At 50.8% G+C, this 27948-nt stretch overlaps 2 protein-coding genes across 2 annotated transcripts; one reads left to right on the forward strand and one right to left on the reverse strand.

Moving 5' to 3' along the window:
- Positions 1 to 568: 568 nt before the first annotated feature.
- On the reverse strand, positions 569 to 3742 carry TMIGD1 (transmembrane and immunoglobulin domain containing 1). The gene is made up of 6 exons (XM_065732196.1): positions 3375 to 3742; positions 3095 to 3195; positions 2490 to 2768; positions 1668 to 1943; positions 854 to 957; positions 569 to 601 (listed from the first exon to the last, which is right to left on the reverse strand). The coding sequence occupies exons 2-6, from the start codon at positions 3171 to 3173 to the stop codon at positions 569 to 571; spliced, it is 771 nt and encodes a 256-aa protein (XP_065588268.1). The 5' UTR covers positions 3174 to 3195; positions 3375 to 3742.
- A 3483-nt stretch (positions 3743 to 7225) lies between these two features.
- Positions 7226 to 27851, forward strand: CPD (carboxypeptidase D). Its single transcript, XM_065731937.1, has 21 exons — positions 7226 to 7905; positions 8590 to 8837; positions 13774 to 13916; positions 14473 to 14642; positions 15221 to 15588; positions 15982 to 16173; positions 17048 to 17215; positions 18371 to 18480; positions 18616 to 18718; positions 19161 to 19303; positions 19812 to 19981; positions 20520 to 20831; positions 21974 to 22169; positions 22483 to 22618; positions 23386 to 23535; positions 23942 to 24037; positions 24132 to 24196; positions 24329 to 24460; positions 24840 to 25025; positions 25329 to 25428; positions 26054 to 27851. Exons 1-21 carry the CDS (start codon positions 7226 to 7228, stop codon positions 26278 to 26280), a joined length of 4095 nt encoding a protein of 1364 aa, XP_065588009.1. The 3' UTR covers positions 26281 to 27851.
- The last annotated feature ends 97 nt before the right edge of the window (positions 27852 to 27948 follow it).

Here is a 27948-nt window from a genome sequence, read left to right on the forward strand (position 1 = left end):
GTGCGTTTATTGGCAGTGAGGTGCGACCCCCCGGCGGCATGGTGCAGCAGGGCCTGCTGCTGGGAGAGGGGACGTGGGGCTGCCCCTGAGTGCTGAGATACAACCAGCAGCTGTGAAATAATGCTTGTGTGTTCAGAGAGGCCTCGTCAGCTCGTGCCTGGAGTTGTGTTTCGGTGCCTGATCTCGTCTCCTCGTGCAGTGGTTGGTGCACTGCCGCTTGCTGGCTGTGCACTGTCTTTACCTGCAGCAAAAAGGGGGCAAATGAGATTTCAATTCCTGTGCAAGCAAACAAATAAACCACCAAAAGGCCAGCGGCTGAATTGGATCCCCTGTGGCTGCACTCAGCTCCTGAGAGCTGTCAGCAGGTGGGGATGCATGGTTCGTTTTTCCCTCCCACATGGAGTGTTTTCCCCTCACACACCACGGTTATATCCCCACGTTTTGGCCCCACAGGTGTGAGAGAGCATGCAGGGCTGCCCAGCGTGCTGGGTACTCTCTGCTTGTGCCAGAGAGCTGATTTCATTCAGACTCTTGTCCTGGGAAGCTGTGTTATGGAGCAGTCAGATACTTACAGGGCTGTTTCACTTGATTTTTTGAAGCACTGAAAGTAAAAGAGAGAGTCCTGTTATCTTTTTGCATTTTCTGTCCATCAGGGTATTATTACTGATGTCTTGCATGCATGTAATTCAGCCCTCTTAAAATATTGAACGTTTGATTCATCTGCTGGTAACTAAAGTGATGGTACACAATGACTCATACCAGAAAACAGCACTACCAAGCAGCGTAGAAAAGGTGGAAAACAAAAGGATGTTGAAGCATTATGTTTCTCCTAAGAAACTGGATCTTCCTGTACCTTAAATATTTTTTCTCTCTGAGCCACAATTCCAAAAAGCACAGTGAGAGCAACCACCACAGCAGCAGCAATAATGGCCTCCATGGGGAAAGCAGGCTTTTTATCTGTGAAGAGGGAGAAGAGGTTGACTATGTTATGGATTGGTGCAGTCACACAGAAAGGTTGTTTCACAAAGCTGGAGAGAGGGATGTTTCTGTTTTGGTGAGTGGAAGGAGGAATTGGAATGCTGGTTCCTGAAGCAGATCCCAGGGTGCTGTGGCAGTGTGGGTGTCCAGCTGTGCCTCCAATTGTCCTGCTTTAAGGACACCCATGGCAGTGATGGACAGTGGATGCCTGAGTCTGATGGGTCCCTGAGAGGTCGGGAGCCCAGCTCCCTGCTGGCCACAGAGACACTGTCATTTCTGGAGGACAGCTCAGCACTCTTGCCTTAAGCAGCACTTTTTAGCAGGACAGAATAATGTGGTTGGAATAAGAAGCTTCAAGTGAGACCTAAGGTACTTCAAAGCACACTTGGATGTGCCCTGTCATCATGGGAAGAGAGAAAGTGGGATGAGTCTGCTTCAGGTCATGCTTGCCTAACACTTTTGAATAACAGGTAAAGCAGGAAGGGCCTTCTCTGGTGCTGTGCAGCTGGGCACAGGTGCACAGAGAGCTCCTTGCTGCTGCTCTCAGAAGTTCATGTGGGGGATTTATGACTTTCTGTTCAGACTTTACACTTCTCCATGATGTTAATCCACTTACTGTGGATTGCTATCATTATAAAAGCGAATGAAGAGCTGGCTGTACAACTTTTGTTTAGTAGTAGCTTTGTTACCTTCAACTATCAGGTGGAAATTCTTACTGCTGTCTCCACAAGAAGATTTCACCTCGCACGTGTAGGTCCCGTTGTCAGACTCTTGTACTTTTGTGATAGAGAGTTGGAAGACCTCACTGGACTGGTGCACCTGGTAGTGCTCTTGTAGGGTCAGGATGGCATTGTTCTTGTACCAGGTTGTTTGGCCTTGAGGGTTGGACTTGGCATTGCAGATCAGATTGACATCTTTGCCTTCTTCGATTTGGATGGACTCATCTTCACCCGCGGAGGGAGGAACTGTTCAGAGTGAAAGCAGTTAATCAGGTCATTCACCATGCTGTCACCATATAAGTAAGTAGGTCCCCTTTTCACATCGGTTGTGCACCCCTGTTCAAATAGTGCAACACCCTTTGTAGGAAACCTGCTGAACCCCATGAGGTTCCTTCCATCCCCTACAGTTCTGTGTTTTGTGACCTGAGGACCCACGCTGCCCTACACCCCATTGTGATCCCCAGGGATCAGCAGGGCAGTCACGACAGTCACTCCTATGACTTTCCTGCCCTGACTTGCATCCTTGAGAAAGAATCTAGGTGGAGGCAGGGATGTAGTCAGAAAATCCTACTTAAGGGCCCACCCACTGCCTGTAAAAGAGGCATTAGAACAGGCCATAAGCACCACTGTAGGAAGGGAGTGACTTATCACGTGAGCTATCTCCTCCTCAGCACATTTTTTCCTGGTGAACGCAGTGCACAAGGGTGCAAAACATCCTGCCCTCAGCTGAGCACATGGGGTGGGACAAAGCCCACCCAGCTGTCCCTCACTGATGGCCACCACAGCACTCACAGCGGACATCCAGGAGCACTGAGACCTGCACGGCCCGGTCCCGCACCAGCCTGCACGTGAAGGCGACGCCGTTGTCAGACTCAGAGACTGGGGAGATGCAGATGTTGCTGATGTTCTCTTTATTCCCATCTTTCAGATCCACCCGGTTGTCTCCTCGGTACCAGAGCAGCTCCTCAGCTTGGCTGTTGTTCTGTGCTAGGCAGGACAGGGAGATGCGGGACCCAGGTGATGTGATCAGGGTGAAGTCATCGTTGTGGTTATTTACAGACAGTTCCACACCTGCAGAAGAAGGAGAATGAGGGCGTTTAGGCATCCTAACCTGCACCCTTCCCACAGATGCCTGCTGTCACTCCAGGCCTCCACCTCGGAGGAAACAATAAGAGCATCAGGCTTCAACAGAATGCTTTTCTTTCAGGTGGGACTTTAGTTTCTAAGATAGGAAGCATCTTCATCACAAACTTCCCTTCATGGTTTCAGTCCTCCAGAGCGTATAAAAACAGGTGCTGTCATCACACATCACCCCAGGCAGAACCCAACCTCAGCCAGTTTCACCTGTCAGCACGATGGAGTTTGGACAAACGATGCTGCATTTTTCCAGTGCTTACCTGTGGCTGCGTGTGCCAAAAAGCAAAGCATGAGGACTTGCACTCGGCGGGAGCCTGTGGGTCTGCTTCTCTGTGCCATGGTGGGGGAGCCCAGCTGGTGCCTGCCAAAGAGAGGCAGTGGTGCTGTGCTGGCTGCAGCCATCAGGAGCCCTTGGTGGCACTGGGACGGGGTCAGCAGGGAATACACTGAGCCAGTGTGTTGCTTTTCTCAAGGGGATTTCTTTGTCTTTAATTTCTGCTGCATGAGGCCGTTGTCTGTCTGTGTCTGTCCTTGACTTACCTTGGGAAGAGTCTCTGAGAGGTTGCTTTTGAAAAGAAATGTGCAGCACTTCCCCTCCGTATTTATAAGCTCTGAATTTTAATGTTTTATGGTAGCTCTGTAAGTGAATCCATAAAATGGGTTCAAGGCCATGTTTATTTCCCGCATTTCTGAGCTCCCAGAACACTGGAGAGAAGTACTTGCTGGGCTCTGCTGGCTGTTTTATGAGTCTTGACAAGACAATGAATAACTAAGGAGAAAGTTCCTGCATCAACCATAAAGACCTCCTGCCAAAAATAACACTTCTTCCCTTTCAGCTTTCTGGCTCTTCACATTGTTTCCAGCCGTAGGCATTGTGATTCGGTGAAGCTTATCCTAATCATCCTCGAGCAGGATAACTGCCCCTTCCTGCCCGATTATCTGCTGCCGGGTCCTTCTTTGGCTGCACAAGGATAAAACACACCGGTTCAGACTTTGGACTGCATGCTGACAGAGCAGGGAGCAGAGACATGCCCTGTATTGCTGAGTACCCTCAGGGCACACTGTGCTCAGCTCAGGCCACTGCTCTGCAGTGACACTTTATGAGAAGAAGGCAGTTTAAAGTGAGGATGTAAGGAAGGAGAGAGTGGAGTTTGGGGGTGTATTTTCAGTCTAGAAACAAGAGTAAGGGAAAAAGACTGTCAGGTTTGCTGTGACACAGGACAGCATCGAATGGGAGCTGGGGAAAGTTCTGTCCCAGGTTTGCCCTGGGTCTGTGTGATGGGCAGCAGGTGAGCTCGGGTTCATTGGGTTTGTGGCCACTAAATGATGGCAGCAGCAGTGCTGTGTTTTGCAATGGGATTTGAGACTTGCTGAAAGAAGGGAGATTAGAAAAGCAAGGTGTTAACTTGGCCAGAGATACGGGAAGGGAACAGCTTAAAACTGATAAGAGTTACTTTCGCAATGACTTTTTACATATATATTTTTATATGGGGCTTAATTATCTTGTGGGTGTCTTAATTACCACCAAGGTCTAGAGTTTCATGGGTTGCGTTATCCACCTTCTCATTACGCTTAGGAGGGACATAAACTTCATTCCAGAATGCAGAGCTTCCACCAGTGAGTCAGGGCGGGAGGATCCCCTTCAGGGAGGCAGGAGCCCCATGACTGCCCTGCGAGGAGCCAGCGCTCTGCTTTGAGGTGTTGGTGTCAGGCAGAGTGTGGAGGATTCAGCAGCACGGGCTGGAATTATCCACCGGCTCCTCCTCGCATCCTTATGGCAACAGTACACCAACAAACCCCAAATAAGGCTGTTGTTACACATGACTCTCAACAGCCCCAGCCCCAAAGGGAGTAAATTAACAAACGCCAATCTCTTCGGGTGTAACCCAAGCCTTAGAAACCTGAGAAGAAATGCTTTAGAACATGAAAGACACTACTGGCTGTGTTACCCTCCAGCTCAAACTCAGGGGTGGTGTGCGTCCCCTCCTCAGTGCCTCCAGGGACAGACAGGGTGCTGCTCAGAGCCCGCTGGCTTGTCCCTGATGGGGCTCGTTTTGTATCCCGCTGTGTGGTTGGGGCAGAGGGTTGCTCTTGCAGTCGGGGGCATCCTAGGATGCGTGCGGACGTGTGTGAGCCGGGATGGCATCCTCTGGTTGGCTGGCAGTGCCTGTAACTAGCTGCAATCCTGCTCCAGAAAACTGCTCTGGGGCTCGGGGCTCTGCCCCAGGCTGCTCCTTACGGTTCTCCTCTCCTAATCCCTTTTTAATACGTGGTGCCACATGTTTTGCAACTTCCATTGTTGAGGAATACCCAAACTCAGCTCAAGGCAAGAGAGCAGAGCTGCCAGGGAGTGCTGCTGCCTGCCGCAGATCCCATTTTCCACAAGTATACCGACCGTGGAGATGTGCCCTGCTTTTGCAATCAGACTCAGCCCATTCCCCGCATACTTTCCACTATTGGGACAGACAAATCTCAAGAATTTCTTATTATATAATTTTCCTCATCGTTCTGTTTCCCGATCGTCCTTAAATAAAAGGTCACACGCTTTGGCGCTGAATGCGAAGGAAAGCTCGGCGAGTTTTAGCTTTGGGGAAAAGAATAGCGAGAACTGCGTGCGAGGGCGGCGGGGGCCACCTACCGGCTGCGGGCTGCTGCCCTCGTGCTGCTCTAATCGCTTTAAGCTGTTCCTTTCAATCATTTTTCTCAGGATCGTTTCAGCTCTCTCTGCAAGAAACGGAGCCGTGTCCCAGGAGTGCAAGTTTAAGCTGTACTGCAGAGCAGCGAGGTGCTGGCCCGTGGATCCTGCGCTGCGATGGGAGTGAGCACGGACTGCAGGAACGCTCAGGGCTGTGCACAAAGGTTGTGCCAAACTGCTGCTGTGTGTCACCAGCCTGCTCCACTGTGCTCTGCTCACGGTGAGTGCTGCAGGTGTGCCCACAGCCGGCAGCCTGATGGAGAAAACTAAGGGACTGTCATACTAGTGTGGTTGTTTCTGTCCTGGGTCTGAGAGATATGGTCCCAAATGAAATCTGTAGTAAATTCCACTTAAATTACAAAGTTTGCATTCTCAGAGCAGTGCTGATGGGCTGTTTGCTTCCTATGGGAAACAAGACTGACAGATTGATGATGCCAAGTTGGGTGTCTGTTTCTTGCTGGGTTAGATGCTCTCTGATGGCCAGTGCAGGAAGTTCCCTGGTATTATTCCTTGATCTGCTTCTTTTTCAAGACACTGCTCTGCTGTGGTACCCTTCATTCTGGACTTAAAGTATTTTTGTCTACCTAGGAGATGTCATCGCCAATGGGACTTCTTGGAAGCACGCTGCTGGAAAACTAAGTGCTGATTTGATCCTGTGAAGACCTGCCAAACAACATCAGCAGTTTGAACTTCCCCGCTTTGGGGTCGTCCCTCGTTTCCTCTGTGAGCAATGTGCAAAGACCGAGCAGCTCCATCCTGCCTGATGGGGAACCGTGTGGGAGGAAACCACGCTCTGAGGGCTGGAAGCACAGCGGTGCTGCAAGGCAAGAGCAGGAGCAGCAGGAGGCCTCGTGCAGGTCAGTCCCTAACCTGCAGTCTCACCCTGCCTGCAGGCAGAGCTCTCAGGCTGGCTGGAGGGAGGCTTTATTTTTGCTGGCTGCTGAGATGACGGGATGAGTCAGGCCTCTGCCACACGCTGCTTTTACAATAGGTTTGTTGAAATTCCTGACAACTGGGCCTTTATCGGCTAAAAGGGGGAACTGAGCTCAGTTATTCTGTGTAAATCCAAAGCAATTTATTTGTAGACTGAGGACTTAACCTATTTTTTTTTTTTGCAAGGTGGTTCTGCTGGTTACCACCAATCATTCCACCTGCCTGAAAAAAAGCAGCAGGAAAGATCAGATCAGAGGACCCTCCAAATCATATTTATGTCTCTTCAGCCACTCTGTCCTGCACGGCCTGGCACTTATATCTGAGTGCACTGCGATGCCCTTAGTGCCCCGGGGCAGGGCAGTAACACCGCAGCAGCGCTTCGCTGCAGGAAGCCGGGCCCCGGGGCGATGCTCAGCCCCCCTGTGTCGGTGCTCAGGCAGCTGGGTGCGAGGCAGCGGGCCGCCCTGCTCCTCGCTCCCCCGCCCCGCCGTTACCTCTCGGGGAGGACTGCGCGGTGACACCGCCGCTCGGTCCCGGGGCCGGGAGTGGCGTGGCCAGCAGGGGACGCCACAGCGCTGCGCGTCTCCCCGCCCTTTGTGACGCAACGCCATCCGCCGCCTCCCATTGGTCGTTCATCGCCACCCCCCGGCCGCTTCACCCTTTGGGCCGCCGCTCATTGGCTGGCGTTCGGAGTAACGTGCCCGCCCCCTCCCGGTGCCCGGTGGCTCCGCGGCGCGGCGGGACCGGGGCGTGTGGCGGGGTCATGGCGAGCGTGGCGTGGGGGCGGCGAGGGTTGGTGCCGTTGTGCATGCTGCTGGTGCTGCTGGTGCTGCTGGTGCTGCTGGGCCCGGCTCGCAGCACTCACATCAAGAAGGCGGAGGCGGCCGAGCCCGGCGAGGCGCTGCGATACCTGCACGCGGCCGAGCTGGGCGAGGCGCTGCGGGAGCTGGCGGCCTCGGCCCCCCCGGGCCTGGCGCGGCTCTTCAGCATCGGAGAATCCGTGGAGGGGCGGCCGCTGTGGGTGCTGCGCCTGACGGCGGGGCTGGAAGCGCCTCGGGCCGGCGAGGAGCCTGGCGGGCCGGCCCTGCCCGGGCGGCCGCAGGTGAAGCTGGTGGGCAACATGCACGGCGACGAGCCCCTGGCGCGGCCGCTGCTGCTGCAGCTGGCCCGGGAGCTGGTGCGGGGCTGGGCCAGCGGCGACGCGCGGATCGGCCGCCTGCTCAACACCACGGACCTCTACCTGCTGCCCAGCCTCAACCCCGACGGCTTCGAGCGCGCCAAGGAGGGAGACTGCGGCGGCGGCGGCGGCGGGGCGGGCGGACGGGAGAACAGCCGCGGCCGGGACCTCAACCGCAGCTTCCCCGACCAATTCGAGGCCGCCGAGCCCGACCTGGGGCCCGTGCCCGAGGTGCGAGCCCTCATCGCCTGGATGCGGCGCAACAAGTGAGTGCGGGGCGGCCTTGTGCCGTCCGGGCTGCCCTTCTCCCCGTGCCCTCCAGGGAGAGGGCCACGCTGCCCTTTCCCGTTCAGCTTTTGGGGAGCGAGATTTATTTTGAGAAGCTCTCCTTGTGTGACTGCCCGTGCTGGGGGAGGCCCTGCGGGTGTGCAGTGACTGCTGCATCCCAGGGTTGCTAGGCAGCTCGGTGCACCAGGAGCCCTCCTGGTTTCCTTCAGTTCAAGCTTACCTGCACGGGGAAGCATTGCACTTTCTTAATACCATGTTGGGAAGTACTTTTTGCTTTCTGATCATTTACTTGATAGTTTTGCAAAGGTGAAGATGAGACTTTGATTTAAACCATGCTGGGACAGGAAGAATGCAATCCTTTGTGCAGCAGCTGGTGCTGCTGTGCTCGCTCTGCCAACGTAGTACTGGCACAGGAGGGAACGGGCAAACAGAACTGTTTGATTTAAATAAATAATAGGACAAACCAGAAACGTAGTGGGTGTAACACAATTCACGTGTGCTGTCTGAAGCGAGGGCAGAGGTATCGGTCGTGTTACCTCTGCTCAGAAACAAGATCGTGTTTAGCTTCACTTCTCTTTCAGGCAAAGGGGACTGGTGCTGGCTTCTTATTCACAGTGTTCCAGCATGGCTCTTAATTCTTTCCTTCTCCTTCCCAACCCCAGGTTTCTGCTCTCTGGTAACCTGCACGGTGGCTCAGTGGTTGCGAGCTATCCCTACGATGACTCGCCCACACATAAGCCCACAGGAGTCTACAGTAAATCAGCTGATGATGAAGTGTTCAAATATCTGGCGAAAGCTTATGCATCACATCACCCCATAATGAGGACTGGCAAGCCAAATTGCCCTGGTGAGGAGGGAGAGACCTTCCCAGAGGGCATCACCAACGGTGCCCAGTGGTATGATGTGGAAGGTAAGCTGTGCAGCTGAGCTGTTCTCACTGCTATTTTGGGTCATGTAATGGTGTTTAGAAATGAATGATTTCTTGCAGTGGTGATGGCCATCAAGGGAAGGACAGTAGGTGAGGTGATGCTTTTAGCTTGGGATGTGCTCTAGCAGCTTGAAATGGCTTCAGGATCATACCAGCAAGTGCTTGGTGAATCACGGCTTGGGAGGTACTTGTAAGGAGCAGGTCACAGCACACTGGAGAGGGCTCTTCTGCTCTCATCATTGCTTGGCCATGCAGTGGGCTGCTCTGCGTGTGTCACTTCTGCTGTTGATGAGACTTACATGTCAGTTTGTGATGAGATGCTCCTGTAAAAGGACTCCCGTGAGCTAGCAGGAAGAGAAATCTTGGCTGTGCCCTTAGAAAGAATTGCACCATTTCCACAGCAGCTCTGCGGAAGTTGTTCAACCACGGGCTCACCAGGCAGCACGGTGACTTCTGCGGTGAGGACAAAGTGCCAATCTTGTGTAACTGATCTGAAGAAGTTGCACTGCTTTGCTGTGTCTGGACTGCTCTGCTTTCCCTCGTGCTGGGGCTGAGGGAGAAGGCAGGAGCGCAAGGAAATCAGGCATAGCTGATCCCAATCCCAAACAGCTCCCAGCTTAACAACTTCTGAAAATACAATGTCTTTCCAAAACACGGATTTCAGAGCTGAATCATTTGCAAACCCCACGTCCATGCTTCCGGGGAAGCAAGGAGGGTGATCCATTATTAAACCTGAATACATCCCTGCTGTGCTGGAAGAGGAAGTCCTTATCTCAGCAACAGATGGATCATTCCTGAAGATTTCACTGTTCTGATAAGTTGCAGTGTTCAAACAAGATGTGGTTCTGCCATGTTTGCTGACAACTGTCTTCTCTCCTCCACCCTGCCGAGCACAGCGCTGGTATTTACTGACTCAAGGTTCACTCTGGGAGGCGGGAAGTTCAATACGAGGAGGGTTTGTGTAATCTCAAGCATCTGCTCATGACGGAACAGGATATCCTGGATGATCTGTGCTGCCTTGTTCTGGTGGTGGTTGTTATTGGCAACCATTGAGATCAATAGGTTTTGGCTTCTTCCCAAACTGGGACTGGAGGGAGGCTGGTTTGAGCTTTCAGCTCTAGTTCTGCTCCTGGCCTGAGAAATGCTTCTCACCACAGTGTTAATTTCATCCTCCTGCTGGGATGGGGAATGCCCTGCCAGTGCCTGCCTGCCCCTGGAAGGTTTGCTAGCAGCTGTTGCACAGGTGTGAACCTTTCAGGCTGCTTTGTCTTGGAAGCTGGTGAAGCTGGGCTTTGCCTGCCTTCCTCGTGCAGGAAAAGGCAAGGTGTGAGCTAGACCGCAGCGCTGTGGTTTATAACCTAATAGCCTTCAACTTTCAGCCTCTGCGGAAACAAACCCTTTGACTGTGACAAGCCACAACCCCGGGCTCTGTGCTGATGGCTGCAGGCAGTGATTATAACAGAGTGTGCTGACACTGGCTCAGAACAAAGCACTGCCAGGCTGGCACCTGTGCCATCTCAGCTACACCGTAACTTCCATCTGAGTGCTGATCAAAAGGGTGATGGCAGCCCTTGGAGCACATCCCATGCTGATCCATAACCCACAGGAGTTGCTATAGAGGGAAGAGCACAGATGATCTAACAGATAACACTGGGGCCAGCCTGCAGATTTAGGTGTGAAGTTTCAGTATTGCTTTGTGGTTTTGGGTGTTAACACTGATTATCAGCTGTGGATGGAGTGTAAGTGGTACGCTGCTGTCCTCAGACCAGGAGGCTTTTCCCAGTGACCACAGAACTGGAATGCTTGGAAGGAGGAGGATGGGGAAGTCCTGGTACACTTAGGGAGCTCCCTGGCAGGGCTGAGCTCTGGTGAGAAGCATATGACGTGCCTGAGGTGCAGGTCAAGTGCTCGTGGCCTGCAGAGCAGGTTGTACTGGGAAAGGCTGCTGTCTCCAAGTGAACTAAAGCCAGGAAAAACAAATAATTGAGAACAAAATGTTTCAACAGGTGGTAATTTTCCTGCCACGTTTTGTCATGTGAAATCAAACATGCTGGAAAGCTGTCTGCTTCAGGATTCTTTGTCCTGGAGCTACCAGTTCGGGCTTATGCTGGTGCCAGACCCCATTAACTTTGTTTTCAGTAACCTCTTATGTGTATCAAGCTAAGGTGGCAAGTAGAAACCATCCGAGTAATTTTTAAGGTCAAGCGTGAGCAGAGAAGCATGGCTCCCTGCCACGCAGCTCAGTGTGGCTGCTGCATTCCAGCTGCTATAGATAAGCGTGTCTGGCACTGCTCGGGCTATCTCTGCGGTACATGCACTTAGTCTTCCTTCCTTTGTAACCTCTAGGGCTTTTAACTACTGAATGGCCAGTCCAGATCAAGAAAACAGTTGGAAATTTGGGCTGTTTTATGATGCAGCCTACTGCAGTATGGGTCAAGAAGGGCAAGCTGACCTGGAGAGTCCATGAACTTAAGGAACTTTTGTCTATGGGATGGACGTGTTTGCCTTTTGGTGGTAAAGGCCCTGATTCTGAAATGGAATTAATTGTGACATTGAATGGGGTGTTTTGTGGTCTTTCTCGGGAGGCTTGTTCTTTATTTGTAGCCCTCACTGCCCATCTGGTGGGCAGTGCAGTACAGTGCATGAGAAGATGCTACTGTGCTCCTTGGGGCCCTGGAAGGCTGCGGGGTGCGCTGCTCTGCACTGGATCGAGAGCTGCTGGAGCTGCAGGCTGAAACCTCACCTCCTCTGAGTTTTGATGACTGCAGACTAATGGACTGAAACATTCCTCTGCCTTTTTGGGGCTGCTGCTGGTCTCATGCTGTGAGGCAGCTGGCCCTGTCCGCAGAGGAAGTGACTTGTGCAGTGTATTTAATCGCATCTCTAGCTTGCCTTGTGCCATCTGCTCTCCCTGCAGAGTGGTCAGGAGCCTTTCTCTGCTGTGACTGAGCTGCACATCTCCTCTCCTAACGTCTGCTCCAGTGAGAGCTGAAATTAGAAAGGTTTCTTCATTGTGCAGTTTGAAAGTGGAGTCTTTCCAGGCTGCCCTGAAAGGCTTCTCCTACCTACCTTCTTCTGCCTACCCCCCAGAGGCTGTGCAATTGGCATATGGAAAAATATGCAATTCCATATGCTTGTAAAAATAACTGTCCTGTTCTGCAATGGGTTGGTGAGAAAGCCAAATATGTGCAGCATGTACAATCCAAATTTTCAAGCACGACTATTTCTTGAAGAGACAGTTTCACCAAAATCAATGTACCAAGCTCCAATTTAGTCCATTACTGCTCTATTATGGGTGAGCATCTGTCCTAAATTTACTTGAATAGCAGATGAAGCACTGAATATGCTTCATAATGGCTCTGGTGTACGTATGGATGTTTTCAAGTGCATTAGTGTCCTGCTATAGACAGATGGTTCTGGGCTGGCAAAATGTTCCTCTCTGCACAGAGTTTAGAGGAGAGAGAGCAGCCTGCTGCAGGCTGCTTTTCCAAACCTGGTAACGGGAGCTGTGTGAAACCAGTCACAGGCCTGGCACCTCCAATCTCTTGATCTGAGCTTTACAGGTGTTTTTTTTAGGTTCTCAGTCACTTTTTGGGCCCTCGTGCTAGCCAGAAAAGCCTCTTTCCTGTTTTGATCTCAGCCTGCGTACAAGCTGCAGCACTCTCTCTAGTGGGAACTGCCATTTGGTTTGCTACAAGAGCTGCCTGTTCCCTTGGCAGCTGGCTCCCAGGAGAACCAGGAAGAACTGGGACATCTCTGGTCTGGCCCCATCCCTCCTGTCATCCCAGAGGTCTGTGCTGTCAGTCCATCTGTTTCACCAGGCTGCTGTGGGGCTCTGATTGAGAACAGCAGCTTGAGTTTTGGACAGTGAATGCTCACAGCCTCCGTGCTCATGGTCATGGAAGACTGCTGTGCTGATGCCTTTCCAGGCCATACCTTGTCACAGCCTCTGCAAACACCAGGTGAGCGTTGGCACCATGGCTGTCCATCCCTTGCAGCCAGTTAGTTATCCAGCACATGTTTCTTAGACCTACCTGCTGAGATCCTGCACTTTCACAGGCTTGTGGTGTTTGGGGGACGTGCTGCTTACTATTGAAAGCTCCTGTGAATGTTCAGAGTGTTGCTTGCAGCCCTCGGCAGTGTGCTGAAGCCTGTGCTCCGGATCACACACCGCTGCCCAGCAGCCTCATGTCCTGCTGTACATCATTCACTCCTGTATGAGAAACAGATTTGCATGTTGAAGGTTGATCTTAACTTCAGCAAATGGGGTTAGGGTGCTTGCTAGAACAAGGTGACCTTTTTTCACTCGTAGCAGTGACTGTGGTTTCTCTGAAAGGAAAGAATGAACAGATAAGCTTAATGCTGGGAAACAGCCCTCGAGCGCTCCTGTTTTCCGGTGCTTACGGGCTGGCTGCTTTCACACCAAGCTGTTGAGCTTCCCCAGCTTGGTACTCTGGTGCATTCTTTTGTGTCAAGCCTGAAGCTTGCTTTGGGAGAAACAACTTGCAGGCCTTACAAGTCCGAGGTCAGCCTGCAGCATGCAGTGAAGGCCTGCAGCAGCAGCATTCCAGCTATGTGTGCCTGCCATGCTGTCTGGGCTCTGTAGCAGACAGCTCCCCAGTGGCATGAACCCAGAGGTATTGCCAAATGCTGTAAGTTTGGCTGACAGAGCAGCAAGACAAGGGACTGCCTGCATCTGGATGCCCAGTGGGTCATTACTGGGAGAAGAGAGCTCTGTCTCCACCAGAACAGGCTTTCACAGTGATCCCATCTGACTTTTCTGCCAAGATTTGCTCTCTGGGGCTGTGGCAGTGTCCTGGTGAGGTGCCATGGGGCTGAAGGATGGAAAGGAGTGTGCCTCCCATGGAGGGATATCTGTGTATTGCTCTCGTGACGTGTCTTTGTCTCATTTCTTCAGGTGGGATGCAGGATTACAACTACGTGTGGGCCGACTGCTTTGAGATCACGTTGGAGCTGTCCTGCTGCAAATACCCACTGACCTCTGAGCTGGAGCAGGAGTGGGAGAACAACCGTGAATCCCTCCTTTCTTTCATTGAGAAGGTAGTGGGAGCTGACGTGGGGTGTGGGGACAGCAGCCGTGGAAGCCCCTTGTCCCTCGTGGGCTGGGAGCACTGCATCAGCTGCACTTGTGGGCTGTGTGGTAACACAGCTGCTGCAGATGCTGTGCAGAGGCTGGGGACTACAAAGGTGCCGTGCATCTCTGTGGTTCTGCCACAGTTCCCACATCCTCAGTGGTAGTGAGCTCCTCTGAGAGGCCTTGCGGCGTATAGTGTTACACAGACTGTGAGCAGCAGATCTCTCTACCCACGTGTGGGCTGAGTAGGGGACAGTTCAGCTTGGGAAGGGAGGCAGCTATGGGAGGATTAGCTAGGTAGGGTCAGTTTTGAGAAGCTGCTGCCTTCCTAGTGCATGCTGAATTTCCTGTCCTTGCTCCCAGGCCAAGCACTGTCTGAATCGTGGGCTCTTGTTTCTCTTTGCCTGGCAGCTGTCCTGCTCTGTTCATCTGGGGACAGGAGGGAACGGTATCACTGGCTGAGGGCACCGTTGCCCTGCTGTTACATGTCTTCAGCCAGAGCCTTATGCTGTTTTCCTCAAGGTCCACATTGGCGTGAAAGGTTTTGTCAGAGATGCAGTCACCAAGGCTGGGCTGGAGAATGCGACCATTGTTGTTGCCGGTATCGCTCATAACATCACAGCGGGCAAACACGGCGACTACCACCGCCTGCTCGTGCCTGGGACCTACAACGTGACCGCCGTTGTGATGGGGTAATGGCTCCGTGGTGCTGCCTACTGCTTGTGTTACTTTACTTGGTTTCTTCTCCCAGAGTATCTTCTGTATTTAAGGGGCTTGGCTGGAAGCTGCAGCAGGAGAGGTCTCCTGCAATGGATGGGAGCTGCAGCTGTGTTTGTTCACCCCTGCCCTGCTGCAGTGGGGAGCTGCTGGATGCACAGCACTTCTGTCCCCTTTGTTTGCTCATATCAACCTGCATCTTACTTCCGGGCAACAGAAGAAAGTGCAGTAGGTCACCCCAGTAAGAGTTTGTGTTGCCTCACGTCTGGGGGTAAATGTGTTGCTTGCTGCTGGCTAGCCCTGTGCTCGACTTGTGGCTTCTCCCCTGGAGAGTCCATGAACAGGATCTTGTACCTCTGACACAGCAAAGGGCAGCAGCACGGTTGGATTTGGTGGCAGGGGGATTGAGCCCCATCAGCTTGTTTTGCTTTTGAATCTCTCACGTCATTAATATCCCAGTGTGCTTAGAGGAGGAGGATGGGAAAGGGTTTTTGCCTCTGTTCTGCAGAGCCTACTTGCTGAATCCTGCTCTTTTTCTTCCTTTTTCTTACAGTTACACACCACTGACCAGAGAAAACATTGAGGTGAAGGAGGGAGATGCAACAGAAGTGGATTTCTTCTTGCAGCCAACTGTGACGGCGCCAGCTCCCAGCCTCACACAGCTCACATCACCACCTGCTCCTGTCTCTACCGTCGCTTCCACCGTGGTGCAGGCAGAAGCCCCGAGCCCAACCTCTCTCCATCAGCCAGTCCAACCTGTGGACTTCCGCCACCACCACTTCTCAGACATGGAGATCTTCCTGCGGCGGTACGCCAACGAGTTCCCCAACATCACCCGTCTCTACTCCGTGGGCAAATCGGTGGAGCTGCGGGAGCTCTATGTGATGGAGATCTCAGACAACCCTGGCGTCCACGAACCAGGTGATGTGGGAGATTCTTTCTAGCAAAGCACACATGTGAGTGGTAGACCCCTCAGCTCTGGGGGACTATGGGCAGAGCAAAAAGGAAATGTTGAACTGATATCTGAAGAGAGGCTGAACTCCTCTTTAGAATGACCAGGTGCAGTGGATTTCACTTGGGTGAGTTAAAGAGCATTCCTAGGTACTCTAACCTGAGTTTCTGGGACTCTGGGGACAGAAAGACCAAGCACCCTCCTTGCACTTGTATTTGTCCTCTTGGTGTTGTGAAAGCAGAAAGTTATTAGGTAAATGCCCTCTGGCCTGGAGAAGGGCCTAAGAGTGCAGTGCTCATGGTGGTGAGATGTCCTCAGGCTTTAACATAATGGCCACAATTATCTCTCTGGCATGTCTGCAGGTGAACCAGAGTTCAAGTATATCGGTAACATGCATGGGAATGAGGTTGTGGGGCGAGAGCTTCTGCTGAACCTCATCGAGTACCTCTGCAAGAACTTTGGCACAGATCCTGAAGTGACCAACTTGGTCCGGAGCACACGGATCCACATCATGCCGTCCATGAACCCAGATGGCTATGAGAAGTCTCAGGAAGGTAATGCTGCCCATGCTGAAAGACCTGTGGGATCTCTGGTTCTGAGAAGAGACCTGGGGTTTATTGGGCCTCTGGGAAATCTGGAAGCATTCTGCTGGAGCTGAAGTGCTGCCTGCACAGGGAGGGTGGGAAAGGACTTGGTGTGTGCAGTGGAATGAGTGGGTGGACCCCGCACTGCAGGAAGTGGGCAGCTGGCCGATGCCTGAAGTGGTCAGAAAGAGCTCTTACATTTCAGCAGTGCTGTAAGCTGCCCCTGTTTGCGTCCCCTTATGGTTTGTGGCTATCCCAAGGCTTATTTAAAAACAACAACAAAAAAAAGACATTCCTTTTACACAACTCATACTTGCTGTGTCTTGGTCTGTGCTCTTAGTAACATGTGATGTGGGAGCCAGGCAGTCTGCAGAGCGCTAGTCCAAGGGTAATAGAGGCTTTTACCATGGTGTTGGGATTGGCAGAAACGTTCAAGGAAGTCCTACAAACAGTGTGGCTTTTGCAGATTGGCAGAACAAAGCTTGCCCAGAACAGTTTTCTGGAGGTAGAGCTATTCTTGTGTTTAACACAGAACTTGTCCAGCTGGTTTGAGAAAGGTCTGAGGTTCTGCAGCTGTGACAGCAGCTGCTGGGATTGTTCATGGTTCAGTGTCTTTCTGCTAGCTGTGGCCTGACTGGCACTGACAGAGCCCCCCACACACCTCTGTGCACTCCTGAGGAGGGTGGGTGTCCCGTCACTCTGGGGTGTGGGGAGCCAGCACTGTTGTTCCCTGCTGCTTTCCACTAATCAGTAGTATGAAGCTCTTCAGCAAAGGGACACAGCCTCCATGGCAAAATGGGAAATTGCATAGGGTGCAAACCTGAACCTGTGTTTAATTTTTCAGGAGACAGAGGAGGCACCGTGGGCAGAAACAACAGCAACAACTACGACCTGAACCGAAACTTCCCAGATCAGTTCTTCCAGGTGACAGACCCTCCACAGCCAGAAACCCTTGCTGTCATGAGCTGGCTGAAGACTTACCCATTCGTGCTTTCAGCAAACCTGCATGGAGGTACGTCAGCTACACCAGGCTCCTTCCTCAGCACCGAGGTTTGAGGATGGATTGTGCAGGAATCTCTCTGCTGTGTCTGTGGCACGAACTGAGGAGCACTGCTGTGAAATGGCAGGAGCAGAAGCAGCCAGCTTTCTGTACTGGGGATGGTGCCTGTAGAGAAAGAGTAGACTTGGTTTATTCTTACTCGGCTAGAGTTTGTGCTGCTGCAAAATGGACCAGAAGCTGAAAACCATCTCCCCAAGCACACTTTGTTGGCAATTGAAGAGGCTGCTGGAAGGAGCACAGCCACTTCTCTGGAGGGATTACACGCACAGGCCAGCAGCTGGCACATTACCTGCAAAGAGATGGGGCAGTTGGGATGGACTCCCCTGACAGCAGCTGCTTGGTGGCTGGTTCTGTCAATGTGGCAGTGCCATGGCTGTTAGAGTCTTCATGGTATTTATAAATTGAGGGAAAAGCAGATTAATCCTGAGGGCTCCCTGCCTTGAGTTGCACAGCAGAACAATGAAATTTGCTGTGATTTAATTATCTTTTTAGTGTGATCTGAATTAAGTCTCTGCATTACAGCTGATTCCCTAGGCACTTGGTCTGCTGGCTTGGAGCTGTGGTGACTTGCAGGTGTTGCTTTGTGCTAGCATGTTTAATTCTGTAGTGCAGAAGAACGGTGAGTGGGTGAGAGGGAGCTGGCTGTTCTCCAGCAGCAGTGCTGTCTGGGTCCCACAGTGCCATTAGCACAGCTTGCTTAGGGAAAGTTTCAGCAAGTCAGAGCTGTTGTAGTCTGCCTGTCCTTGCAGTAAGCTCCAGAAGGCTGACAAGCTGCAGCAGTTGGGCCGAGGGCACTTTAGGAAATTTCCTTGGTGTTCTGTCCTCTGGAAAATGATTATTAGCAGACTGTGCCCATCCCTCCTGCATGTGAGAACAGAGCTTTGATGTGTTGTGGTTAAGGTTTGCTTTCCTTGCTGGATGCTCTCTCATCCTTTCCTATGCTTTTGTTGTCTCTGCTGTCCACAGTGCCTAATGCTACATTTAAGGTCAAGTCTTGAGTGCTTGGTGTCCTGGTCCTCTTAAGAGAAAAAGAAAAGCTGCTTCTGTTAGGCTGAGTGCTCCATTGAAGAATGCACAAGTCTGAGTCAAATCTCATTTCCCCTGCAGGTTCTCTGGTGGTTAATTACCCCTATGATGACGATGAGCAAGGATTGGCCATATACAGCAAATCCCCGGATGACGCTGTGTTTCAGCAGCTGGCACTTTCCTACTCCAAGGTAAAGCTCTCAAATGGGAAATCCCATCTGCCAGGGTAGGTCCTGATGCTGTCATGAGCACTCTGAGTGTGTGGTAGAGGAGCCAGTGGCTGTAGAGTGCAGACTCAGCTTCACGTGTTGCATCTTGTTTTTCAGGAAAATAAAAAGATGTATCAGGGAAGCCCGTGTAAGGATATGTACCCCAATGAGTACTTCCCACATGGCATCACGAATGGGGCCCAGTGGTACAATGTTCCAGGTGAAGTCACACTGAAGTCTTTGTGGTGTTTCTTTCCAAGTTGATGTGTGTGCAGCTTAGAGAGTTTAATCTGATCAATCACAGACTTTGTGTTTGTCAACCCGGATTACTGGGACATGGGTTTCTCTTGTAACTTCTTAAATAATGTACCCAGGTTAAGTCATTCTGGAGGGGAGGAATTTATGGTGTGGCGTTTCTGGTTTCCAGCAGTATATTGACATGAAAGGCATTTACAAGGAGGGTGGTTATTTGTCTGCTGTTTTGACGTCCCCCTGAAGCTTGAATCTTGCCCCACGTAAAAAGCCTTTTTGCTTTGGTGTTAATTGCATGTAGTAGTTAGTAGGTAATCTTTCTCTATTTGATGTTTTTAAAATCCTTTTTCTTTATGTCACAGCTTCCTTCTGGAGGTCATATCAAAACTGCTGTTACATTCTTGTTGTAGGTGGGATGCAAGATTGGAATTACTTAAATACAAACTGCTTTGAAGTGACCATTGAGTTGGGCTGTGTGAAATACCCGAACGCAGAGGAGCTGCCGAAGTACTGGGAGCAGAACCACAGGTCCCTCCTCCAGTTCATGAAACAGGTGAGATGCTTTGACCCCAAACAATGGTGAGAAGTGCCCTCTGGGTTAGAGGTGCTGGAATAAACAGGGCTGATCCACACGCTGCAGCGAGTGCTGCTTCCTGGCCGTACCAGGTCCCTGCTCCACAGCAATCCTTCCCATCCAAATGTGCCTCCATTTCCCCTTCTCTGCTCCTTAACATGGAAGCAGCAGCTAGGTGCTGCAGGTGTGGTCATTTCGTTTGCCAGTAGCTCAGTTTTCCCTTGGCTAGAGCAGCCCTTCTGTGCTGTTTCCATCTGGCTCATGGCTGCTGGCAGCACTGTGCAGCTGGGGCGTGCAAACAAAGGTGTGGGGCAGAGCGTACTGTCATGGCATCATGGGCCAAACAATTGCCCATTTGTTATACTCGAGTGATCTTCATCCACCCCAGTTTCACCTGAACCCTTTTGGGACATATCACTGCTCTGGGAGCTGGCATGCTCTGCGTGTCAGTGCTCCCACACTGAGTGGGGCTCTCTGGCTCTGTCAGGTTCACCGTGGTGTCTGGGGGTTCGTGCTGGATGCCACGGATGGAAGGGGCATTCTCAACGCCACCATCAGCGTCGCTGAGATCAACCACCCGGTGACCACCTACAAGGATGGGGACTACTGGCGCCTCCTGGTGCAGGGGACGTACAAAATCACAGCATCTGCCCGAGGGTGAGCAAGATACGGCACACGGAATAGGCTCTGCATAACCTCCACAGTGCCCTCCTGGCTTATTGGTCAGGAGATGACAAAGCTGTGCTGCCCTGATGTCAGGACTGTTCCTTTGGTGACACTGTAGAGTCCAAACCTTCCTTGTTTGGAGGTGGTGTGGGGAAGCAGTTGATAACTGGTTCTTTTTAGGGGAAGTTCTCACGCGGGCAGCTGCCCACAGAAGTGGGCACAGTGGCTGCCAGAACCTTGTTTTCTTTGGGTTAAAGCTGCCCGGCCTGTTGTCCTCCCTGCCTGTTGTGTAACCCTGCAACACCTGAGCCAGAAGCAGCTTGGGGCAGTGCTGAGTCCTAAGCTGCTCCCTGCCCTGCCGTTCCTGTGTCCCTTTTGAAGAGTTTTTGCTGTTTGCATTTCTGCCTCTTGCTTCCTTTGGCTGGAGAGCAGCAGCAGTCCTGTGCTGAGGGTCTCAGGAGGAGGGGGTGGCTCGGTGTTTGAGGCCTCAGCCCCTGACGTTTCCTTGTCCCTTCTCTTCCCTGGGCAGGTACAATCCTGTCACTAAAACAGTGGCAGTTGACAGCAAAGGTGCGGTGCAGGTCAACTTCACTCTTAAACGGACAGATGCCAAAGTGGAGGAGGGGAAGGTGCCAGTCCTGAACACCCCAGACACCAGCGACCCCAACGAGAAGGAGTTTGAGACACTGATCAAGGATCTCTCTGCTGAGAATGGTGTGGAGCGCCTCCTGCTTTCGTCCTCAGGGAAAGTCTCTCCTTATCGATACCGCCCCTACAAGGACCTCTCTGAGTTTCTCCGGGGCCTCTATCTGAACTACCCACACATCACAAATCTCTCCAGGTGAAAACTCGAAGCAGCAATGCTCAGCTCCTCCATGAGCAGCAAGCTGTGGCAGAGAAGTAGTGCAATGATGAGCTGTGAATGTGATGCAGAGATAGGGGGAAGCTTGTTCCTGTGCTTCCCTGTGGTGCTCAAGTTCAGAGGAGCTCCAGGTGTAAGGGCATGGTGGCAGGGCATTGGCTGCAGGGACCCACAGACACATCCATGTGCTTTTCCTGACTGAAACCTGGGCTGCAGTCAGCTGTGTGGGGTGCCTTGCACTGAGACTCCCAGCACTGAGATGCCAGGTTTCTGGAAGCATTTATTTCACACACTCTGTTCTCTCTGTTTTCCCAATCCTGTCTGGCATCTAAGCTGTAAAAGTAGACAAATATGGCTTATGAATCTTGAGTATTCTGGGTTGGAAGGGACCCATGAGGATCATAAATCTGATGGCATTTTTGATTATCTGCTTTCAGATCTTAATTTAATAATGGGAGCTATGTTTGAGGTAATGCCCTGAGCCAAGGCCTCTGCCCTCCTGCAGGAGCTGCTTGTATTCCTCTGCTCTCCCTTGTGACCTGTAGCTATTACCCTCTGTCAACTTCAGAAGGCACAAATCTGGCCTCTTTGTCCCAGGACCCTGGTTGCTTGTTGTCGCCAGGCACAACGTGCTCATGTGCTGTCCATGCTGGTGCCAAGGCTGTCACTCTGATCTGTAGCCTCTATTGTCTTTCCAGTTGCATCAGCCCCGATTGTGTTCCCTGCTTTGCTTGCATTCAGTTTGCTAACTTAATGGCATGACTGTAGCAACAAGTTCTGCACTGCTGGAAATAGGCCCACTTTTGTCCTCTGAACTGGTTGCTTTATGGATTAGTTTGATGTCTGGATGTGTCCTGCGCTGACCAGAGAGGAGAAAAAAGTCTTAAGGAAACAAACCCACGTTGAAAGCACAGAGGCATTTGTGGTATTCTTGGCTGAGGTGTGGAGCATTGGGTGTTCTGTGCATCTCTGCCTGGGTGCTTGTGATGTGGCTGAGTGTTCTGTCCCTTGCCTCAGTAGTCTGCTCATGGAAGGACGCAGCATTCCCTCCCACACTGGGTTTCTCCATAAGGCCAAGCTCTGTTCCTGAGCTGTCACTGCTTTCTTCTCTCTCTCGGCAGCCTGGGTCAGAGCGTTGAGTTCCGTCAGATTTGGTCCCTTGAAATCTCCAACAAACCCAACCAGTCAGAGCCCGAGGAGCCCAAGATCCGCTTTGTTGCCGGGATTCACGGGAACGCTCCTGTTGGCACTGAGCTGCTCCTGACACTGGCAGAATTTCTTTGCATGAACTACAAGAAGAACGCTGCTGTTACAAAGGTGAGGAGCTCTGCTGCAAGGAACCGTTTCTTGGAGCCCTCCAGTTGTATCCTGAGAAGACAGTGCTCATCAGGAAGGACTTGTCTTGTTCTGGTGTGTGGGTAGCAGTGGTCCCATGCACACAGGGGAGATGTTGGGAGATCTGTGGGGCCGGTGGGAAGCTGTGACTCTTGAAATCAATAGAAGCAGCTATTCCTAGGAAAAGATTGTAAAGAGAGAGTAAAATTGTAAGTGATTGTAAAGTGAAAGAGATGTACAGAGAGCAAACACTATTAATGGTGCTGATGTGTTGTTTCCTTCCTGGTTTATACAGCTGATTGACCGAACACGGATTGTGATTGTGCCATCTCTGAACCCAGATGGACGGGAGGTAGCACAGGAGAGGGGCTGCACCTCAAAGATAGGCCAGACTAATGCCCACGGCAGAGATCTGGACACAGACTTCACAAGTAAGGTTTTAACTGATGCAAACTGACCTGTGATGTCCCATAGAAATGCAGGCTGCAGTAGAGGTCACCTTCTGGCCTCTCTTAGTTGGATGTAGTCATCTAATTATGGGGTCTTCCTATAAAGAGGGCAGTGTTCCTGCCTCAGACCAGAGATAGCACAGCTGCTGGGAAATGTCCAAAGCTTGAATTCCCCTTAGAGACCATAATTTGCAGACCTTAATATGGAAAGGAGAAGACAAAGCAGAGCTCTTCAGGAGCAGTCCAGAGATCAGACAATATATTCTCCTGTTAATGGATTTCTTTCAATGCTAGATTTCTGAAAAACATTCTCTATTCTTGCTCCTTGAAAATAGTCTTCTTTTTCATGCTTTTAACTCCCACAAACTGGTCTATCCACAGCTCTATACCAGTGCTATGCCCACCTTTCCTGGAGAAGGGAGTGTTCTCTCTGGCCACGTTTGGCTGGAATAATCCCAAGTGTTTTCTTAGGAGTTAGTTCAGGGACAATGAAGAAAGCAAACACATGTGAAACGCCCTCTGCATCACAAAAGTAAATAGATTGGGAAAACAGTGATGTGTTACATTTGTTAAGCTTTGCAGGTGAATTCCACCCATGAACAGTGTGGATGAGGAACAATCTGCTGAGACCTAGCAAATATATTTTCAGGCAGATACTTTCAGCCATAAAGAGGGAGCATTGCTAGCCTCTCACATAGGAAAAGGGATTGACAATAGTTTCTTGTGCTATTTGTTTTTCTCATTTACAGGCAATTACTCCAGGTATTCAGGAACACGAGAGCCTGAGACCAAAGCCATCATAGAGAACTTGATATTGAAGCACGACTTCAGCCTCTCTGTTGCTCTAGATGGTGGATCTTTGCTTGTCACTTACCCCTATGATAAGCCAATGCAGACAGGTATGACTGACTCCTCCAGGGTCTTCCATGCAGTTAGACTCTAACCACATGGCTGCATGGTGTAAGAGCTTGTCCTTTTTTTGGTGTTCTTGTGCCAGTGCTGTGCTGTAGCCTTCTTTTGGCTTTAACCCTTCGGTTCTGGAGAACTGATGACAGTCTGTAAAGCAAAGCTCAGCACCCTCACGGGATTCAGCTTGGAGTCAGAACATGTACCGTTTTCATTTTCAGAACAGTACTTTAGTTTTTCCTCTGCATGTGATACCACCTTTCGATGTAAGAGGAAACCTGAAATCTCCCAGCAGCAACCTGTGTGACTGCTTAATGTGGGACCATGGGGGTAGAATAAGAATCTCTTCCCCTGTTTGTTAGGAGCTGCACTCCCAATGACTCACCTTTCTGTTTGTAGTGGAGAACAAGGAAACACTGAAGCATTTGGCATCTGTGTATGCAAACAACCATCCATCCATGCATTTAGGCCAGCCAGGCTGTCCGAATAAGTCCGGTAGGTTTGGTTCAAACTTTAACCCCATGACGGTGTATGTGCTGCATTCTGCTAGGAGCAGAGCAGTCTGATTGCTGTGTTCTTACTCTCACAGATGAGAATATTCCTGGGGGTGTGATCCGTGGCTCTGAATGGCACAGTCACCTGGGAAGTATGAAGGTACTTCATCTCAGCACAGAGCTTTCCTTGCAAATATGTCTTTAAATCTGAACAAAGCTTCAACCTTCATCAGCTGTGCTCTGGGAAACCTTTTAAATACTGCCTCTTGTAATTGTGGTGGTTTTGTTTCAGGATTTCAGCGTTACTTTTGGTCATTGCCCTGAGATCACTGTTTATACCAGCTGCTGTTACTTCCCCAGTGCAGGGCAGCTCCCTGGCCTGTGGGCAGAGCACAGGAGGTCTCTCCTTAGCATGCTTGTGGAGGTGAGCGATGGTCTGGGGGGAGAAATCCTTGCTGGGAGTGAAGGTGGTGGGATGAGTGGGTAAGAGGGGAGAAAGACAGGAGTATGGAGATTCCTTGTAGTTTTTATAGGTGATGTGTAATTGCAGACAATAAGAATGCAGAACAGAGGCAGTGACTAGAATGCACTGATGTGAAAGTTAGACTTCTGTGTTGTTTTACCTTCTAGTGGGCTGAGCAGCCCTTGCAATATTATCCAGTGTTTCTTACAGGAGAAAGGGAGATCATTAGGGTTACTGAAGAGTGTGCTGTATTTTGAGGAGAAGGCCTGGGTTTTGTCTTAGTTAAAAATATGCCATACCTTTGGACGTGAACATGAGCCATTGAAATGCTTTGTTTCAGGTTCACAAGGGAGTCCATGGATTTGTCCAAGACAAGAGTGGCAAGGCAATTTCTAAAGCTACCATTGTTCTTAATGAAGGTTTGAGGGTTTGTACTAAAGAAGGTGGCTATTTCCATGTGCTGTTGGCTCCTGGCTTGCATAACATCAATGCTATAGCTGATGGGTACCAACAGAAGCATATGCAGGTATGTGAATATCTATTGGAGATCTCCTCCCTTGCTTTCATATGAAGGTATCCCTCCCTATCTCCTCTTACCTGGGCTGTACCCTGTTGGCTGTGTTTAGCTTCTAGTTACGTTAGTTGTCTTCTGCCTTGTTATAATGGAGAGGGAATTCTGAACATGATAGAGTTGTTCTGGGCAAGTTTTTCCCTCCATTGCATTTATTTTTGGTATCTGGTTCTGCCTGGCAGCAAATGTCTTTTTTCTGTGGACATCTACCAGAGGTGTAAGCGTTGAGACAGTCTAAGTTCTTACATCTCTCCGTAGGTCTTGGTACGCCATGATGCACCCAGCTCTGTGTTCATTGTGTTTGACATGGAAAACAAGATATTTGGTCTGCCACGGGAGCTGGTTGTAACTGTTGCAGGTAAAGTGATAGCTTCATTCAAAGCTTTGAACCTTGCTTTCTGGGCTGGTTCATCCTGACAGTAACCCTTTTCTTTTCATTGAACTGGAAAAGTAGCCTGTGGGGTTGAGTCATTTCCTCCTGCTTTCCTTTCTGAACACATGCTTGGCCTTGCAGGCTGGTCCAAAGGCCTGTAGCATTAATGATGCTGGGCTTGCAGATAAGAGGGAGATTGGAGTGTTGCAGGGATCTGAAGGGTCCTGAATGGACCTTGAGATGGCTGGAACGGGGAGAGCCTGTTTGTGCATAGAGCTGGGATCTAGTAGATCTTGCATCTTCCCCAAGGTCTCTTCGAGTGGTCTGGCACTGGGCAAGCATTAAGGAATTTGTTTATTTTTGTCAGTGTGGCTACTGCTAGAGAGGCTAAGGTTTATTCCCAGTATACTGCAGAGGAACTTGGTGATGCTGTCTTAAGTTGCTGGCCCAGAAGATCTAGTACTTCTCTGCTGTGATCAAGCTCCTTCCTCCTTGGGTACAGAACTGAGGAAAGTGGCTGTGATTGTGCAAGGGAAGATGGATAAATGGAAATGAAGAAGCCTCTGGGGTAGGGAACATGGAATTAAATTCAGTGTCTTCTCTCTGGCAGGTGCAAGTATGTCTGCTCTGGTCCTCACTGCCTGTATCATCTGGTGTGTCTGCTCAATTAAGTCCAACAGACACAAGGATGGCTTCCACCGCCTGCGGCAGCACCACGACGATTATGAGGATGAAATCCGCATGATGTCCACTGGCTCAAAGAAGTCCCTCTTGAGCCACGAATTCCAGGATGAAACAGACACTGAAGAAGAAACATTATACTCCAGCAAACACTGACACCTCTCCGACAGGAAAGGAAGTTCCCGTGGACTGGCCCCAGTGGGAGGGAGGGATGATCTCTCTGGATCAGTTTTGAAACATTAATTTGCAGGACTGTGTCCTCCAGAGGTTTGGGTGGCAGCTTCTGACTTCCTTCTGCTGTTTGCTCTGTTCTTATGTACATGCAAATCAGTGGGTGTTAGAGGCTGTGTTTGGGTTAAGGGCATGGCTTATGTTTTTAGGTCAAGGTCTGGAAGTTCTCATTACACTGATTGAAAGGTAACTTAGCAGGGTGGCCAGCAGAGTTCCTAACACTTTCCCCAGCATCTCCACCCAGCGAGCAGATGGTGGGGAAGTGCCCCAAGATCTGTGTGGGGTCATAGTCACAACACTCTGAAGTGGTATCTACCTGTTTTGATTTCATTTTTCTTACTGTACTTGGTGGAAGCCTTGATCCGTCACTGACTCCATGTTCTGCAGAGCAGCCCTTGGAAACAGTCTGTACTTACTTCTCAGCTGCTCCCCTGGTGCTTTTTCCCACCTTGAGGTGCTGTGGCCAGTCACACTCTGCAGTGGTTGTGGAGCACCTCTAATCTGTTGCTAGTTCCAAGCAGCGATTTGGCATCCTGAAAGTTGGGGGAGATGACATCAATTCTTGGTGTGAACTGGAGAAAGGAGTGAATGTCAGAGCTTCTGCAAACTCTGGCCAAGTTCAGCAGCTTGTCAGTTCTGCAGAACTGCTGTCCCTGCTTCTGGGGAAGAAAATTTCTGTCCCTGTCACCCCTGGTTGCATCTCATTTATGTGCACTTGGCTTTTGGAGTCTCATGTTAGCACTGCAGCAGCACAGTGTCCAAAAGCACAACTGGAGGTTGTTCTGAGCATAACTGGAGTAGCAGAGAGGGCATGGGGGTATCCATGGCCTGACTTAAGTCTTGAGTCTTGAAGAGTGGCTGCACCCTTTGCTGTTGTCCACCTAATACCATTTAGTGATCAGAAAACTTGGAAAGCCACCACTCATCAAGCTCTGGTGATGTTAGACACCAAATTAGCCTGCTGGCCTAGCTCATTTCTGCTACTACAGTGTCCCTGAAGTATGTAGCAAGAGCTCCACCTGCTTGTGTCTGCAGTGAGCTGTGCGGAGCTGGATGCAAGGCGTGAGGAAGAGCTGAGTGGCTATGCTGGAGGGAAAAGCAGCCAAATTCTCTTCTGGAGCACTAGGAAGTTTGAAAGAGGAGCTGCAGTGTGCATCCTCAAGCTGCGTTGAGTTTGTGGGGCATAGAAAGGATGCCCAGAAGGGCAGGATCCTTAAGACATTTGATTTCCAAAGCCTTTATATATATCTGAAGTTCTTGTGCTTTCTGGGCAGAAGTCTGGGGTTAGGATGTAGGCACTTATTTCCTTGCTGCTTGTTCTTTTTGTTTTTTTTTTTTTTTTTTTTCCCAATGGACTGAACTCTGTGGTGCCAGGAGCACTCACTGCCTTGGATATCTAGTGTACCCTGAGCTCATCTGCTTCCAGCAGGACAGGGAAGTGTGCTCGTGAGGTCTGCATGGGGCATTGCTGCAGTGTATTTGCACCCAAATGTGTGATGAGGTCTCTGGAGAAGCAGCACAGCACTGTCCCAGGCTGCTGGTCCCTGTCTTGCGAGGAGCCCCACAGGTGGTAGATTCCCCTCCAGAGCCACG

This window comes from Cyrtonyx montezumae, unplaced genomic scaffold, assembly GCF_038088225.1.
Source record: "Cyrtonyx montezumae isolate F1298 unplaced genomic scaffold, pur_monq_1.0 scaffold_15, whole genome shotgun sequence".
NCBI classification, from domain to species: Eukaryota; Metazoa; Chordata; class Aves; order Galliformes; family Odontophoridae; genus Cyrtonyx; species Cyrtonyx montezumae.

Excerpts from the sequence above, each read along its gene's own strand:
- TMIGD1 (XM_065732196.1), bottom strand. The coding sequence starts at position 3,173 with ATGGCACAGAGAAGCAGACCCACAGGCTCCCGCCGAGTGCAAGTCCTC. Across the intron at positions 1,944-2,489 it reads AGTGCTCCTGGATGTCCGCT|TTCCTCCCTCCGCGGGTGAA; the intron begins GTGAGTGCTGTG and ends CACTCTGAACAG. Across the intron at positions 602-853 it reads AGAGAGAAAAAATATTTAAG|TGCTTCAAAAAATCAAGTGA; the intron begins GTACAGGAAGAT and ends TTTTACTTTCAG.
- CPD (XM_065731937.1), top strand. The coding sequence starts at position 7,226 with ATGGCGAGCGTGGCGTGGGGGCGGCGAGGGTTGGTGCCGTTGTGCATG. Across the intron at positions 17,216-18,370 it reads TTCAGCAAACCTGCATGGAG|GTTCTCTGGTGGTTAATTAC; the intron begins GTACGTCAGCTA and ends TTTCCCCTGCAG. Across the intron at positions 22,170-22,482 it reads AGAACGCTGCTGTTACAAAG|CTGATTGACCGAACACGGAT; the intron begins GTGAGGAGCTCT and ends TGGTTTATACAG.